The sequence below is a fragment of the Sylvia atricapilla genome, chromosome 5 (genome assembly GCF_009819655.1).
Source record: "Sylvia atricapilla isolate bSylAtr1 chromosome 5, bSylAtr1.pri, whole genome shotgun sequence".
Taxonomy (NCBI): domain Eukaryota; kingdom Metazoa; phylum Chordata; class Aves; order Passeriformes; family Sylviidae; genus Sylvia; species Sylvia atricapilla.
In genome coordinates, this window is record NC_089144.1 from 28,214,907 (window position 1) to 28,233,041 (window position 18,135).

The window sequence follows — 18,135 nt, forward strand, 5'->3', positions numbered from 1 at the left end:
GTGGGGCGGTAGCGCCGCGGAGAGGGAGCTAATGCGAGAGGGTGGGGGAAGCCGCCGGGATCTCCCTCTGGGCGCTGCCGCCCGCCTCCCCCGGCGCAGCCCCGTTCCTCCGCCCGCCCCTCGCCGCCGGGAGCGGCTCCGGCGGCGTCGGGGCCAGGCCGGGGTCGCGGCGCCGAAAGTTTCGCGGTGCCCGGCGGCGCCATGGGCTTCGACCCGTCGCGGTTCGCGGGGCCGGTGGCGGCGGAGCTGCAGTGCGGGCTGTGCGGGCGGGTGCTGGAGGAGCCGCTGTCCACTCCGTGCGGGCACGTCTTCTGCGCCGGCTGCCTGCTGCCCTGGGCGGCGCGGCGCCGCCGCTGCCCGCTGCGCTGCCGGCCGCTGGCGGCCGCCGAGCTGCGCCCCGTCCTGCCCCTCCGCAGCCTCGTCCAGAAGCTGGAGGTCAAGTGCGACTACAGCCCGCGGGGCTGCGGCCGCACCGTGCGGCTGCGGGAGCTGCCCGCCCACCTCGCGGCGTGCCGCTACGGGCCGCCCGGCCCCGCCGAGCCGCAGCCCCGAGCCCGGCACCCCTCCGGCAGCGCGGCGGGGCGGCCGCGGGCGGGCGGCGGGCACCGCAGCCTGCGGGCGCTGCGGGGCGGCGGCGCCCCGGAGCCGGGTCACGAGCTGAAGAGGGAGGCCCTGCGCTGGAGCAGGAGGGAGAAGTCGCTGCTGGCGCAGCTGTCGGCGCTGCAGAGCGAGGTGCAGCTGACGGCGCGGCGGTACCAGGCGAAGTTCGGCCAGTACATGAGCCACATCAGCAGCATCGCCCGAGACCTGGCGGGCAGCCAGCCCGGCAAGGTGAGTGCGGCCGCAGGGGTCGGTTCAGCTATGCTCTCCTCCAACCTGCTTTTCCCGACTTGTGAACCACCGGCCGACTGACGGGGCGGTGTCCCCGGGAGCCGGCGGTCACCATCTCAGCAGTCCGGGACGCAGCCAGATCTCGCTGCGCATCCCCCGGGCGGTGTGAGCCGCCCCTTGCCTTCCTTGTGTCCCTTGCCTCCCTTGTGTCCCTTGCCTCTTTCGGGGAGATTTAGCCGCCGGACCCTGTTGCCAGATGAAGAGTGTTATTTTTACTGATTTTTGGTAACACCCCCACTGGGGGACACGCTTCTTGCAGGGTCCCTTTTCCGGCGCCTTTCGGTAGCCGAAAGCCCGTGCTGCGGTGAGCCCAGCAGTGCCTGGCAGAGGCTGCGACCGAGTGCTTCTTTGCTCGGGCGGAGAGGATGGGGAACGGGCGGGAGGGGAGATGGCTTCGCTCCTGGGCTGGCAGCTGGCAGACGGGTCCTGGTTCCTCCGATCAAGGATATCTACCTCATGCCGCCCCGCCTCGCAGGGACCCAGCTGCTCTTGCTGCTCATTTTGCTCCAGCTGATACTTGGCGGCAGCTCAGGGGCGTGGAGCTGGCTTTTAATTTGCATTTGAGCAGCTAAAAAGTTGTCTTTAAAAACTTGAGTGTAAAATTCTTATAGGCTTTGGAAACGATGGCGAAAGGGCAGCAAAGCTTTGGTAGAGTTGAATGACAACTACCGCCGTTGATAAGCTGAAGCCAGGAGCAGTGCTGCCCTCTCCCCTCAAATCTGAGGGCATTGCCCAGAGACGGACACGCTTCCTTAGGCAAAACAAACCATCCGAGAATTGCGTTGAGCTGGCTTCACATGCTGTCATGGAACTGGTTGGTTTTTAATTCCTGCCTGGAAGCTCGCTGTGCAGGCTCAGGCATTGCTGGTTGCAGCCGTGGTGAGAAGTGTTTTAATGCAAAGAATTTTTCTTTCTACCAAAATCTGCATGGGCAGTGAAACTTACACCCTAAGCAATGTAGTGTGCTGGGCATCTGCCTGCTGCATGGAAAATGAGAAAGGGGATGTTGTTCACAGGACACCAGAATACAGGTCTCACAGGTCTTCGTGGAATTGAGTAACTCTGTTTGAAAACTTTTTTTTTTTTTTTTTTTTTTTTTTTTTTTTTTTTTTTTTTTTAAAGTTTCCTCTGGTTAGCTAGTCCACGGGGTTTAAGTTGCTGGATCTGCGAGGTGTGCTCATACACTTGCTTCATCTCTTGGCAGATGAGCTAAGGTCATGTGGAGTGGGACAGCAGTGAGTGCTAGGGGTGGGCTGTGCGGAGAAAGCGGTGGCTGAAGAAGGGAGAGGCGTGGGGCTGTCGCTGAGGTGCGGGCTGAGGGCGGCCGAGGTGCGGGGACAGGCGGCGGCATCGCTCCGCCCGGGCACCCGCCGCTCCCCGGAGCCGCCGGCAGGTGTCGCTGTGGGCGATGCCGCTGGAATAAAGCAGGAATGAAACAGGAGCTGGGGAGGAAAACTATCAGTACAATAAAAATATACGGAATTAAATTCAAATGTACCGTTCGGGCATAAAACACGTCACTGGCACAGTTAATAAAATGTGAGTTTCAGCGTAAAATAATAACTTGCTGTGATAAAGCCTTCAATTTTTTTTTTTATTATTATTTACCTGGTCCACTGACGGAAAAGATTTTTCTTTTCTCATTTTTAACTTTTACTCAGTTTGCACTTCTCGGTGTTTGCTTTGTATTTTAAGCCTTTTTTTTTCAGAATGAAGCTCATATTTTTACAGATTTTTTTTTGGATTTATTCTTTTTGGAGAGAAAAAGTTTGGGATAAAGAGCTGGTTTTCATTTTCTCTGTGTTCTCTGAAAGTTGCTTTAAAATGTGTACTGCTATCACGTTTGGTTCTGCAAATTATAATGTTGTGTATTTTAATCTGTATGTTCAGTGTTTGGAATGTTAACACATACAGTGAATTTATGTTTATAGAGACATCCAGACATTTGGAGCTCTGACTTTTTCGGTGGTGCCAAGCATTCCTCACACCAAAAACCTGTCCTTTTTTTCTGTTGAGCTGAAGATAACTAGAGATAAGTAGGTGTTACCTGCCAACTTTTCAGTGAATCATGACTTTTCCTTTGGTTTTTTTTCCCAGTGCCAAGCCTTTTCAGTCTAGTTTTCCTTCAAGCCTTATCTTATATATTCCCCAGCTAAAAATCTTATGTGCAATAATGTTTTCATTTAATAACTTCTTCTTGAGACTATGTTCTTTAACAGTATTTAATCTCTTGCTTCTTAGGGAGGACAACGCAAACCATTAATGATCATGCTACACCGAGAAAATGATACTTTGGGGTTCAATATTATAGGTGGACGACCCAATCAGGTAATGAGAAAAGTAACTGTGGGTGATTTTCTCCGTATCTATTTTTACTGAATGCACTGTTAATTAAGAGTAGCTTTTGATGACAGTAGGTGTGGAATCTATTGTTCAGATAGAAGAGCTATTTATTATGAGGTATAACTGGGGTCATTGTTTGGAAGATGTTATCTCATGCAATTGTATTGCTCTTATTTTTTTGAAGGGTGTTTGTAGTGTTTTTGCTTTAAAACTTTAGGCTGGTTTACACTCAGTTCCCATGTGAGTAATATATATTCATGCAAACTGTTCAATCAAAATCTCTGGGACTACTTGTAAAAGTCATTGTTGCAGGATTAAGCCTTTGGAATTTTGTGAAACAGCTTGCCTTTTAATTTCATTTACAGGAGAGAAAAATTGCCTCTGTAGCTCAGATAGTTTAAGCCCATGTCCTGTTCTCACATGCCTGCTTTTAGTTTTTCTTTATGAACTGAAACAGTTTTCACCAATGCTGTGTCTTAATCTCATCAGTCTAGGCTTAGAAAGTTCATTGCAAACCACAGAATATACTTAAGGATCACTAGCCCCCACTTAGAATATACGCATGAATATGCTTGGTTTTGTTTTTTTTTTAATTTCATCTTTCCAAAAGCATTAATCAGGACTGTCATTGCTTATGAAGGGTAAAGAAACCTGTTAAACTGGAAAATTAATAGTTGATTAAAAAGGGTTGGTAATAATTATGTACTGATCAGGTTCTTGCTAAGTGGGAGAATTGTAGCCTTGTTAAGTGGGAGAATTGTAGTTGAGGAGGGGAGTAGGACCCTGTATATTAGTTTGGAAATCTTCTGCTCTAAAGCTATATTTAGTGGTGCCAAAGAGTCTGTTCCCATTAGTCCACTGTCTGTGCTGCAGAGTTACTGTTCCCTGTGGGTAAATATGAAGACCAGCAGTTATCAGATGTTGGGGCTGTAAATCCAAAGCAAGAGTTACTTAGATTTTTCTAGTGGAATGATGAGACAACAGGTGGCTATGAGTTAAAGTACACATGCCATGATTATATTCGTATTTGGAGTTTAGCAGTAATAAAATTCAGTCAGTCTTTAGTTTGGATTGCATTGTGACATCTCTTCTTTACATCTGTAGGAGAACTGCAGGGGAAATGGAGCATGTGTTCAGTTTTCTTGGGATGGCAACTGAGCTTCTTTAAAGAATGTAGAGGTTGACAGTGCATACTGCAACAGTGATATGTATCACAGACTGTCAGACTTTCTGACTTAATATTTTGTAGTTTTAAGGAGTGAATTATAAATATAGTAAGGTTTATAGCACCATGTGTTGTGAAAACTGCTGAATGGACAAAAGGAAATTAATTTCTATTAATACTCATATTTAGACACAATTTGGTGAGATTGTGAGGCAGGGATGTGTCTCAGGTGGTTTTGAGTCTTGGAAGTTCAGTTTGGAAATTCCTTTGTGTTTTGTGTTGACAAATGTGTCTACCACAGGCATTTGATTGGCATTTCCCGGGTATCAGTGTGAGACTCAGTGTGTTTGGAGCTAAGAATAGAAAAGGAAAAAATGCTTGAGTTGACTCAAATATTGAAAACACGAAGTTCTGCTTGGGAGCTGAAATAGTGGAACAGTTGCTGTTAAAAGACAAAAAGAGTTGATGAAGGTGCTCTGCACATTCAGGCTGCCCAGGTAAAAAGTGCCCTTGGTTGAAACATTGGCTCTTGCAGAAGAGCAGAACACTGATATCTCTATATTAGTCATGTGCTTGGGGATGTGTTCCTCATCACATGTTATTTGTGTTTTTTAAGTACAATGCAGCATTTTTCCATTGGAATGCAGGTGACTCTTGGTGACTTGGGTAGATACATACTTTCTGTTGGCTGTGTTTATTTTCAGTCCATAATAGGCATCCCCACTGTTTGCCTCCTACCTGAAGGAAGGAGGAGACGAAAGGAACAGCTCATCATAGGATCATCTTTTATTTTGTCAGAAAGGAACTTGCTTCTCATAAGTGTGTCTCTGAGAGGTGATTCATTATTTTGAGGGAGCAAGGCTGCTTTGATGGGCTCTGTCTGTCTGGCAGGATTGTTTTCCCTGAGGACACCACGCCAAAGTCAGGCTGGAGGGAAGTGTGCTGTAGGAACAGTTGCTGCACAGCCCCTGTTTTCCTGTCAGGAGTGGTGGATACCAGCACATGCAGCTGTTGGGGACCACAAGCCAGACTGCAATACCCTTATTTTTAACAGGCTACACATTGCTTTGGGAAAAGCCAATGACATTTCTGATGGAAATACAGTTTTATGTGGGCAAAGGTGCTATAATCTAGCTTTTTGTTTCCTCAGGTTAAAACCAAACTATATCGCTCTTGTATTTTCACTTATGGCCATTATGCTTTTTTTTCATTTCTCCCTGCTAAGATGGGAAGTCAGTGGAAGTCTATTTGTTCATCACTTCAAAATATTGCTAGAACTGTTACTGTGTTTCCCTTTTGCTTTTTACCTGACGTGTGAGTCTCTATGAAAGGGGTGGGGGGGGGAAGGAGTTTATGAAAACATAGTCTGACTAACGTTGAGATGAACAGATACTTATTGATCTTAAGTCAATAGGTCAGGTCTCCATAGGACTGTTGCCACGTTGTGTAAAGTATGTTTTACATATGCCTTTACAGTTTTCTCGATAGAAAAAGTAATAAAGTATTTTCACCACAAGTGTATAGGACCTAGACTTGAAACTTGTACACGTGTGAACTGTGTTGTTAGTCAGGGATTCGCCAGTCACAGAAGGAAAATAAGCATCATATAAGCTGCAGTCAAAAGCATAAATCAGCTGGAAAAAATTCCTTCAGTTACTGCTAGATAGGTTATTATTTGTATAAACACTTAAAACCTTCTAAGTTGTTGTCTGCTTGACATTAGTTCTTTAGTAGTAATTATTTAAAACTACTTTTAACTATCATATGGTGAAGTAAAGTAATTCCAGCATGTACAACAGCACCAGTTATATTGTTGCAGCTGTGGTAGATAACTTGTTTTAAATTTGACCTTATGTGAGTTGTACTTTGCATTGCATAGAGATCAACTGGAGATAGATTCTCTTTTTGTCCACAGCTCATCTGTATGGATTTCACAGTTGAGCAAGTTTTCAATCTCCCATGTGAATAGGATTTATGAGGTTAACCAACCTCATCCATGAGTTCCAACCAAATCCTCTCAATGTAATGTGCCAGCTAACTAATGTCACTTTGTTCTGTGGAGCTTTATTTTCAAATGCAGTAAGGCAGTTTGCAAGCAGCAGTACTGCAGGAACTCTTTTCCTTCTGAGAGAAACACCTGTGCATCCATTTTTATGAGTGTCTTCCACTGTGCATTTATGTGCTAGTCACTGGCTGCTGTGATGTCTGAGATTTGCTCCAAGTCTTTTAGCTGGGATCAGATTACTGTTGCACACTGTGTCTCATTTAGACTAAAATAACCGGAAGTAAATGGATAATCTTATAAAAATTGCTGGAATAGTTCATTAATTCTGTCCTTTTGATTAATAACTACTTTGTGTTAAGCAAGCTAAAAAAAATCCCAAGGAGCTTAATTCTTAGCTAGAAAAATGAACTGCATATTTCAGGTGGATTTACATTTTTTTTGGTTGCTGCTGATTTTAGTACCATCTCAGTTTTGTACTGATGTGGCTGTTTCTGCATCTTCCCTATTGCTTGGTACAGAACAATCAGGAGGAATCTGCTGAGGGAATTTATGTGTCAAAGATTTTGGAAAATGGACCTGCAGACAAAGCAGAAGGCCTGCAAATTCATGACAAGATTATTGAGGTAAGAAAGAACCCACACCAATGGATTAGTCTGTCATATTATCAGATTAAGAAAGGATTTGATGGTTTTCACCCTAAGTATGTTGTAATTTTCCAGTTTTGCTGTGTCTGAACATGATTCTTGTACACTGAACTTCCAGCTTGAACATATATTAGTATTAAAGACACAAGATGGATTTTTCCAACAAGTAATGAATTTACTGGTATTGAGATTGAGCTGATCTAGGTGAAGCAAAGGTATCAACACTTAAATAGCAAGCAATAGAAATATTCTGTGTTTCTTTTTGTTGAGAAGGAAGACAAATGAATGATGGAAATTTCACACTTTAGTGAAACTGATTTTGTCCTGTGTGGGGACTATTCCTTTCATGACTGAGATGAGGCATAGAAGATGGCTTGGTAAGCGCTGCTGTGAAACTTCTTAAGTAATTAGAAAAGTACTTTCTGCTGTATGATCAGAAGATCATCTGTTGTTCTCACCTGGATCACTACAGCACTTTGATGGTCATGTAATATGCTAGCATAGAACTTTCAGTTTCTTCCTGCATTGTATGCAGTTTTTCTCATAAAATAACTATAAATAATAAAAGAGATCAGTTAAGTAAGTTGGGAGATTAGTTTGATGTCTAGGCAGCATGTGTACCTGTAATTAGCCCTGTAGGAAATCTCAAAGGAACGGTTTCCAATGGTGACAGAAACAGACTCCTTAGGGTGCTGTCAAGATGGCATTTCCCATCCCAACTCTGACACAGATCACAGTGGCAGCCCGTGGTTTGTTTAGCAGCTGCTGCTGTCTAGTAGCTCCTGGGTTTGTTTAGGCCATGGCACTCTAGCTGTGCAAGGTTAGGGCTTAGAAGCATGGTGTGAACTTGCCAATGGGATGGGTGTTTGAACAAAGACACATGAAATAAGTGGGTTGGAAGAGAAATGCAGAATTCTGCTGCTAGTTTCTTGTATTATATGCCTGTTAAGGACTAAAAGCATAAGCTAAAACTGTTTGAATGCTGTCATTGCTCTTATGGGACCTATGGCAATGTGTGAAATCAAATGAATATATTTTCTTGGAAGAATAAAGCTTATGCTCTTGCTGGCAGATAGATGCATCTCTAGGAGATACCAAGTGGGCTGAGCAGAACTTGCCTGAAACCTCTTATTTCGCTAAGGTATACAAAAAGCTTTCACATCCAATTTTTTTTAACAGCAGCCTTATGCTGTAAAGATCTGTTTTCTTCTGACATTACTATTTCACTTACCACATTGTATTTTGGGTTTTTTTTACAGACTGACCAGCTATGTATTTTCATGCATTCCCTCAACACTTCCTGCTTTAATTTAATGTGCTTTTATAGTGCCTTGTTTTTTTAAGACAAAGTGTTTTTGGAAGAAGGAAGAATAAATTCACAAACTATCATTTATTAAATGTGAGGTCATATCTCAAAATGTCACCATAATTGATGCTTGATTTTTACCTGCTGAAAAATTTTGGCTGCATAAAATCATACTGAAACAGATTTCAGTTCTATGTGATGTTATAGATCAAATCTAGCATAAGTATTCACACAGTTCTGAATGCAGCATTATATTATTATGCAACAGCTTTGTATATAATTTTTGTATTCAGGCAAGCATTTAAAAATATTTTGAGTTAGGCCAGAATTTCTAGTATATGTTTCAGTGTTTCAAAATTTATTAGACCCAAATAAAAAGAGCAGGAGAAAAGAGGTAATTATTCCTCTGTGCTAGATACAGGAAGCAGCTGGAGTCAGAACATTGAATTTTTCATTGTCCATGCATAGCTATCAATGTCTTCTTGCAGTGGGATGCCCTGCCAGCTCTGATGTGGTTTGTTGTGAAAGATAATTCTGAAAACTTTTTCTGTGAGGAAATAATCAGGGTGGTAACTGATTATTAATCTGATATTAAACTGATAAATAATCAGTAACTCTTTCAAAAATGTTGGCAGATATATGGAATATGAATTTTGGTGAGAAGATGATAGGAGGTGGGAGTTCTTATTGTTTGCTTTTCGCTTTTTTGGTGATCTGATCTAATGGGTGATATTTTATGGGACCATTCTTCAATAATCAAGAGCAGAAGGATGATGTTATATGAAGAGGCTGTAATAGCTGAAGTAATTTGTTTGGCAGTGGGATGCCCAGGGTGTTTCTAGCAAAGTGTATCTAATGGGATAACGGACAGAACTGTCCCATTAAATCAGAAAATCTGTTCTCAAGGCATATTGCTAAATAAAGAGGGTTATTTGTTTCAGTGGTTTGTCACATGTTTAACAAAAATTAACTGCACATGGTTGACTATGGTGAGTTGTGCACATTTCAGATGGCCATCTCGTGAGCAACCTAGTGCAGCAAATGGATTTCACAGTCCTGTGGCACTGGCAGATGGAATTGAGAGCCAAGGCTGGCAGACATAAGTTTACTACTTATGTACCACTACATAAGTAGTGTTGCCTTTAATTATATATATCATTATCTATGCAGCAACATTGCCAAATAATTAAGGTATTTGGAAGAATGCCAAGGGAAGGAATCAGATTTATTTCTTCAGGTATTTATTCTAGGTGTAAAAGTGCCACACAAATTACTTGAGCTGCTGGAAGGTTTTGAGATCAATGTGCCTAAGCCTTAGGCCCTCTGACACTTTCATTTGAAGAAGATTGGTGTTTATTTGGGCTTTACCCTCAGGGAACCATATTTTGTGCAAGAGGACCTGAAAGCTGAAACAGATGCCTGTATGCTGGCAGGGTGACAACCTTGAGAGTGGCAGAGTGACAGCCCCAGGTCCCCTGTGTCAAGGGCCTGCAGCTCTTCATGGGGATGGTCAGAGGACCCTTGCTGATCGTTTTCACTGTTCTGCTGAAGAACAGGTTTCACGCACAGCATTACCATCTTTATTAAAAGTTAACACCTCTGTGAAAAAGCTACTTATGTGAAGCTGAGCTGGGACAGTGATGTGCACAAGCAACACTTTGATATATATCTTTCCAGGTGTCCTATTACAAGCCCCAGATGATCATTATTTACTCATCAAGAATAAACCCTTATGAATTACTTCTATGTAGCAGGTTCCTGTAGAAGTCATGGTCTTCTGATGCTTTCAGAAGTTTTTATCCTAAAATCTAGCTCCCTAAAATTGACATTGCATCATGTTTTCAATGACTATTTCAATTGTTCACGTTCTGTAAAATGCATCTCATAAAACTAGATGCAGCATTGATATCTGTGAACATGAAACCCTTAGTTATGAGCAGTGGTATAAAGCCACCCAAGATCTAGTTTTTGGATCTGTCTTCTACTTTTCCACCCTGCCTCTGTCAAGAGGAGACAAGCAGCGAGCAGTGCGCAGGGCTGTTTATTAAGGTACGCTAGTTCAAAGAATTCTGTTTGCTTCTAGGAGAAAATTATATTATTAAAGTATGTTTAGAGTCGTTCACAGTTATATAGCTCAGCATCATTTTACCTCCCCCTCACTGCATGCTAATCATTCCTACTGAGTAAATTCATTTCTCATCTCTCTTCATGCTTGATTACCTCCTCAAGGCAGCGTAAAACAGCTATGATCTTTAGCAAAGTTACTGATACACAGAAGTGTTTCACCTGCTGCTTTTTTTATCCATATTTGTAGTTCTGAGTAGTTAATGCTGAAAGCAGCTCTTTCCATATGGAGGAAAACTTGTATCTCAGTTTGCAGTCAGTTCAGCTTTATGTAAGTATGGCACCACATTGGCCAGGTCTCCAAGCACAACACTTAATGCCTGATTACCAAGCTATTCAGAACTAGTTCTTTGGGTTGGCTTTTTTGTTTGTATTGTATTAATTTTACAGACATTGGTATATCGTGTCCTCTGTTTTTAAGCACATCTTTGGAATTAAAAACAGTTCAGTAATTGTTTTTCTCACATTGTCTTCCATTCTGTAAGCCACAATGTCTTTCAGAATACTCTTGAATCACTTCAGTGTTGTTCAGGAAATACATGACCAGGACAGAATTTGCAATCCAGATGGAATTTCTGATGTTTTTGGGGTTTTTTCCTTAAAAAGAACATTATTTCATCAATTTGAGGAAAAGGAGCAACTGTTAATTAACATTGCCAAAGTAGATTTGCCAAATAAGAAAACACCAATGAAAAAGTTTGTATGCAAATAAAAAGGACTGAGTTGAAGTACAAAATATTTATATGTGGAACTGTAGGCACATTATCAGCTGAAATGCTCAAGTGTTTTTCTGTTCCTTGCACTGCAAGGAGAAGACTTCTCTTCTTTAACTCTCAAATGAAATGAGAATATTGGCCCTTCTGCAATTTTAGTCAGTTGATTCTCATGAATTAAGCAGGCATGATAGAGAAGGGAAAGGAAAACATTTTTAGTCTTGCATCTTTATGTCTGAAAAATAAGACAGATGCATTTATATATCATGACTGTGTATTTTGTTCATGCAGCCTGAGCTCCATAAGTGGATGATAAATAAGGCTTCATCCTGTATTCCATGTTTTCCTTTGTTCTTTCCAGTTTTTTGGAGAGTATTCGCACAATGGCTTTGAAGCACATGTCAGCAAAGCCAGTTTGAATAAAGATGAAGTCTTAAGGCTTATCCTGGCAGAAGTAACTTACATCTGCTAAGTGCCTACACAGAGACTTTTTTAACTATTGCCAGACTGCTGACTGTGCTGTGTGTCAGTCTTGTGATGTTTTATCTTCTGCATGTTTCTGTCATTATGCTCACTATGTTGCTCAAGCAAAATCTTTGATACTAGTCATGTTTATTTGGCTAAAAATCTCCAGTGTCAGATTATGTCTGCAGAAGTAGTGAGTCTTAAAATGTCTTGCTGGGATCAGAGCCAGAAGATTTGGGATGACTTTGAAACAAAGCTGCACAAGATGTGGCCAGTAAGATCTATGTGGTAGCTAAGAAAACTTAATATAGTTAATTTTAGTGGTGTAGCTTTCAGTGCATCTAAATATGCCTTAGCTTTATTAAGTTCTCTTAAATTTCTAACAAATTCCTAAGATTATGTTGCAGGTAACCAGGTTTGGCACCTGCAATCATTAGAAAACTCCTAATTAGTGTGAAAGATCGCTGGCATAATAAATTAATGAGACCACAGTCTTAGAAATGTCTGTAGAATCTTTTCACCTCTCCCTCATCTGCTGAGATACAGGTTTTTGGACACCTGAAATATTTCATCAGTCTGAATAAATTTTTAAAGTTGGGTGTGACCAGGTCTTCATAACTTCAGTTAAATTGGAGCTGCTGCCCCCATTGACTTTTTTACAAAACAGAAATCCTTAGAGTGTTTCTCAGAAAAGCAAGAGATCTGGGTTGTGGTCTCTGCCTGAGAAGGATTGAATTTACTTGCCCTTTACAGGTACTTGCCCTTCATACTAAGGCAGAGGCTCTCCAGTGTTAGACCAGCATCCACCCATCCTCCTCAAACAGAGCTGGGTGCCAGCAGGTCTTTAGAGAGTCAGGAGTATCCAGTGGTAATCTGGTGCGAAATGGACAGTTCCAGGGAGCTGTATCTGGAATACTTAACCTTTTCCAGGGAAGTGCTTGTGACAATACACAGGAATTTCCCTCTTTCTTCCACAGTCTTGTGTCTTGCGTGACACTTTGTTTAATGATACTTACATTTCTATGTTCATAGTGGCTTGACTTTTAGAGGGGAGGTAGCAAATGCTGTCAGCCAGGAAATCCTCTAGATAGGACACTTCTCTAAATGTTAAAGATGGGGTTCCCTGATTGAATAAATACCAACAGCTAGGGTTTTCCTCCTCTGCATTTTAATTCAAGCAGCAAGTATTACCTGAAAGATGGTTACTACTGCTGGTGCCCACTATCAACAGGACATGAAGGTTGGATCTCTCGTAGGTCGAGGAACTTAGTGTTCAAGGTACTGTCTGTTCTAGAAGCTGACCATGGTTTATCCTAGAATGCCTGAATTTTGTAATTCATTGACTCAGTACACAGATCAGTAGCCTAAATTTGGCTAGACTGCTACAGGTCTTGAGAGGTACCTGCATTCCTCTCTATTCACTGAACTAAAATGCAAATATTGTGTTTAGAGAAACAGGTTATGTTCCTTCCAAAAAGCACTTAAAATTCTGGAAATTCACTGTCTGTATTTTAAAAAGAAAAATGAGATTTTATTTTTCTGTGACCTAAAACATCTTGAGGTTTTTTATGGTGAACTATATTAGTCTTACTAAGACTTCAAGTCTTTTTTGTCCTAACGAACAGGCAAAAATAAAACAAAATGATATTTTAAGAATTGGTGAAATTTGTGTAATTGAGTAAATATTAAATTACAAGATTTTGTGAACAGAAATTCACTATTTGATCTCTTAGTTGACTGAATGAAGTCTTATATCCATAAACAGGCAAAATATTTTTTGATACTTGCATAGCACAGCTTAATGAAAAAATTCTAAAATTCCTTGCTTACCAAGAGGTGGGGTCTTTTAATCTGACATGTAAACTGAAATCTTGCTGTGGATGCAGCTTTAGAGGCCCAAACCTGTAGGAGGGCTTCCCATCTGTATTTGCTTGGTCTTGTACTCAGAGACAAACTGGGCACATGTGCAAGTACAATGCTGGGTTGTTTTTGTGAAAATATGTGTGCTCACACTGCTTTTATCTAAAAAATGATGGAAATGCCAAAGGTAGTTGGAATATGACCACCAGATGAGCTCTCCAACTAATTTATTTGCAGAATTGGTATATTCGACAGATAAGGCCTTTTCAGAAGTCTCTTCAGATTGTGAGTCATAGGGCTTGGTCAGCAAGGTGCTCCCAGTAAATAAAGAAAAATGATGTTTGTGGTAGCTGAATGGTATGAGGCAGATGGGGCAGAATTAACAGTGTGAGAGTATTTCTGAGATGTGACCCAGTGTGAAAGAAGTAAGAGTATGTGAAGTGGAAGTGGTGAGAATCATCTTCTACTTTGTTTTTTATGCTACTTCTACCATGCTGGGTTCTTGTTTAGGCAACTTTGGTTAGGCATGATGAAAGAGGTTTCAGGACCTTGCATGCACATGAATGTGCATAACACCTGCTCTCCCAGGAGATACTGCTATTTTACTCTGACTGTGGGGGATCTCTACAACAGATGGATCACTGTAGGAGCAGAAGGGAAAGAGTGAAATAGAATATGCAAGAAAAATGGGAAACTTTACAATTCAAGAGTAGAAAGCACCAACCTCAAGTTTCCACAGAAGTACTGCCTAGAACTTGCTCATAAATAGGAAGTGTGGAAGCAATGGAGAGCATGTAGGAGTAGGGGTAACTGAACTGTCAAATTAGATCATCTGTGCACACTGTCATGGCCTCTGATAGGTAAATGAGGGGGAACAATACTGGAACAGAATTATGGTAGCTGTACTGGGTCTGCAGAGTTAGGCAGTTGCTGAATTGGCAACTCAGAAGTGCTGTTAGGAAGGAAGGATTTTAGTTAACCTATGGAAGAGCTGACTAATGTAAGAACCTGCAAGATCCCATAAATGGTGTTACTTCCATGGGCCGCAGATCCCTCGGCATCATCTGAAGGCCTGCTCACACCCATCTCCTTCAGAAAGTGTCTGATCTCACCCCTGAGGTATAATGTGTCAGAAATTTGGCAAGTTGGAGCTTAGCATCTTCCTGGATGCCTTGTTTGAGCTTGACTTTGCTGCATGTCATCTTTCTCTTCCTTCCCATGAGTATTTTTGGGTTTCTTTAAACCTTTAAAGTAAACCTTGCAAAACAAAAAGACTTAAGCATCCTTCCATCTTGCCCAGCATCTGGAGCAATGCAGTTTTATATATAGCTTAAGTAGTAAGTTTAGAGGAAATTTTTGTTCATGTGAGGAGGTGTTCATTAAACACTTTCAGGAATGCGTTAAACAACTTGTCTAATATCTGTCAAATGCTGTTGCTTTCATCCCCTTCCCAGGAAGAGAAGGGTATGTGTAGGGGAGTGTTTTGTTTAGGAATTTTCCAAATAATTGCATACATACATATTTACATGTTGGTGTCTATTTATGTTAGGGAAGAAAAGGTCATAGAAATGTATCTTTATTGCTGGAGGTGCAAGGTCTTGTGTGAAAACCATACTCTTGCCATTTCCCAGAAAACCATTCTGGGAATGGTCTTGGGCAGTCCTGAAGTACGTGCTTTCTTATCCATTGATAAGCCAAATCTCCATGACAATTGGGTTGTAGGTTGTGTACCATTGCCTTGGCCTTGGTCGGAGTCTGTCTTACAGATACGGTAGACTTGATGATTGCTGTGGAGCTGGGTACCCTAACCTGGTGAACTATGGAAATCTGAAAGGAGGAAAGGCATTCTCCAATGACTTTCCTTAGCCTTGTCAACTACATAGAGAGCAGAAAAGGCCAGAAGCTTCCGAGAAGACTTCAGGATGTATCAGGGAGAGGTAACCCTTTGAGGCTCAGGTGATCAAGACTAGTGGGAATAATTGATGGTAAGCCCAGCTATGGGAAGCTCTGATAAAGTCTGAGACCATGCTGAGTTTGTTGCTTAGAACTGAAGGATGTGCAATGAAGCCATGTCTCTCACAGCACATGCTGCTGGCACCCCAGAAGCTCTTGGCATTTTCAGAAAGTGAAAAGAGCCGCCTTCTGCCTTTCATGAAGGATGTTCTTTATTGTGGTTGAGACAACTTCACAGTTAGAGGAGTTGACAGCTTACATGTGTTGTGCGAATGCAGTGTTTTATCTTCTTAAGTCACTGAACTGATGGTTGCAATCCCAAGGATATGTGCTCCAAGAGCTTTGATCTCTTCTTTTTCTTAATCAGCTAGTTATATTTATAAGGAGTAGGTAATCACTGTTCTCTATAATTGGAGGTTGAATGAAAAAAAACCTTTCGTGTCTGCCAGTGCTGAAATGCTCTAAATGAAGTAATTATTCAAGGCTTCACTTAAAAAATTAATAACCCAGTTTTTAAGAAGCTGTGAAATACAGCAGTGTGTTGAATGGGAGAATGTTCCTCCATAGAACTTTTGAATAGGAGTGGTAAAAAGCATGTACAGCACTGTGTTTTCCATAAGCTTTGAAAATAGAAGTAATGATGTTAAATATATATATATATATATTTATATATTTGGCAACTTCTCTGCAAAATGAAAAATTCTGCAGTATTTAAAACCATACTGTTCTGGAAAAACTAATTTTCAAATTGGCAAGAGCAGATGCAGTCACTTCAAACCACCAACAAAGACTATATACTTAGTAAAATCAAATATACTAAGCAAAGTGCATTTGTTACTAATGCACAGACATTTTGGTAAATATATGTCTTGTTTGGAATTGCAAATGTAATGTAATTTTACAACTTTGTGTGTAGACCCAACTTGATTGAATCACAGCTGCCACAGGAAAAGAGTGCAGAATGACTCAACACTGTTTCTTAATATAAATGATTTTGGAAGGCATTTTCTTTATGAAATATTGTTGACAAAATAAGTCACGGCTTCTATGTTTATTTACATAGAACTTTATTTACATAGAAAGTTTATGCATGTTATTTACAGTATATGTTTTACATATTTTTTTCTTTTAGGAGAATATTTGTCTTTCAAGTAGCAAGGCTGGGAAATAGAGAAGGAATGGGAGAAATGACAGAAAAAAATATTCAGAACTGTTGACATCCTGCTGATTTCTACTTGTTTTTTAAGTATGGAAACCTTATTTGAAGATCACTGTATTCCAAACACGTATTAAATGATTTAACAACTTTAAAATTGGATAAATTGTGATTCTCTGTGTCTAGAAGAGGTCACCTAATGTGGGAGAAGTCCTGAAATGGGTTGATAGAGAATATGAGGGTTTTTTCCCTTTATCCTATTTGGAGCATCCAACATTTGAGAGACCCAGAGGCTCAGAGCTTGCCCATCTGTTTCCAAGTACAGTCTCTCAATCTTGCATTTGTTTCTTTAACCACGCTGATCAAGAGGGTAAATATCTGAAGTCCTTCCAGCAGCTTGTGGGAAGAAGGCATGCTATTTTAAATGGAAGGGATTTGCTGTCTTGAGTGAATTAAAACATCTGGATCCCTACACTTCTCTGTTACAGTCTGATTGATTTAGGCTAGTCTTTGGCACATGGCAAATATGGAGCCATATGGTCTTCATGCTGTCAGCAAGATTTTTGAGCACATACCTCTGCCTGCCCCCCAGCTTTCTCTAGTAGCTGCTACTGTGACCTAAAAATAAATGTTCCGGCAGCTTTTAGGCTGTTGTGCCCTTCTTGAGCAGATTAGTTGCATTTTTTTGAGGGGTAAAATGTCCAGCACTTGGACCAGAAAGCTGAATCCTGCACTTCCCCTGCAGTGCTTGGAGCCCTGATCCAAATCAGATGCCTCGTGCTAGTGCCAGATGTGTAGCAGCACTTTCTGCCTTACACTTTAACTCTCTAACACTTCTAACTTGCACTTACATTGCATGTTGTTTTTTTAACTTTCTCCATAAAATCTCCAAGTGCTTGGCACAACCAGTTTTTATATATGCTCTAAGTGTGTGATTATATGGAAAACTGACTGTTTTGAGAAGCTTTTAAACAGAAATTTACTTATTAGTAACCAAGAGAATGGTGTTAAAACCACAGTGCTCTTGCTAGCACACCTTTTAATTTTCTTTTCTTTGAGTGGTAGGCAGAATAAGTATGATATATATCAAAATTTAGGAATTCTTCTGTGTTTCCAAATATTCCAAATACAAAATACCTTATTCTTTTAAACAAGTTTTTTAAATTATTTATCTTTTTTTCATTTTTATTTTAAAATAGAGCAGGGCGAATCTGAGTACTAGGAAGAATATTTCTATTTTTTCAATATAAAAAGAAACTGCAAGAAGGAAAAATGGTTAATATATTTTTTAATCTATTGCTAGAATTTTTCATTAAATAGGTGTAGACCACTTTTTTCAAAGTCACTTAAGTACTGTACCCTTGTACTAAGAGTTTTTATGTATTTTTTGTTTCCTCCGTGCTATGAGGTAATGGAAATCTAAAGGATCACTATTCATCAGTGAGCCCAGAGGTTGTATCTTCTAATTAGCACTAACCATGGACAATATTTAAAAGATTAAATAACACAA

At 41.0% G+C, this 18,135-nt stretch overlaps 1 protein-coding gene across 1 annotated transcript in view; it reads left to right on the top strand.

Moving 5' to 3' along the window:
* Positions 1-201: 201 nt before the first annotated feature.
* PDZRN4 (PDZ domain containing ring finger 4) overlaps positions 202-18,135 on the top strand; it is a 236,017-nt gene continuing 218,083 nt past the window's right edge. The window contains exons 1-3 of the mRNA XM_066319038.1: positions 202-831; positions 3,133-3,219; positions 6,923-7,027. Coding sequence (XP_066175135.1) covers positions 202-831; positions 3,133-3,219; positions 6,923-7,027 — 822 coding nt within the window. The remainder of the gene's footprint in view (positions 832-3,132; positions 3,220-6,922; positions 7,028-18,135) is intronic.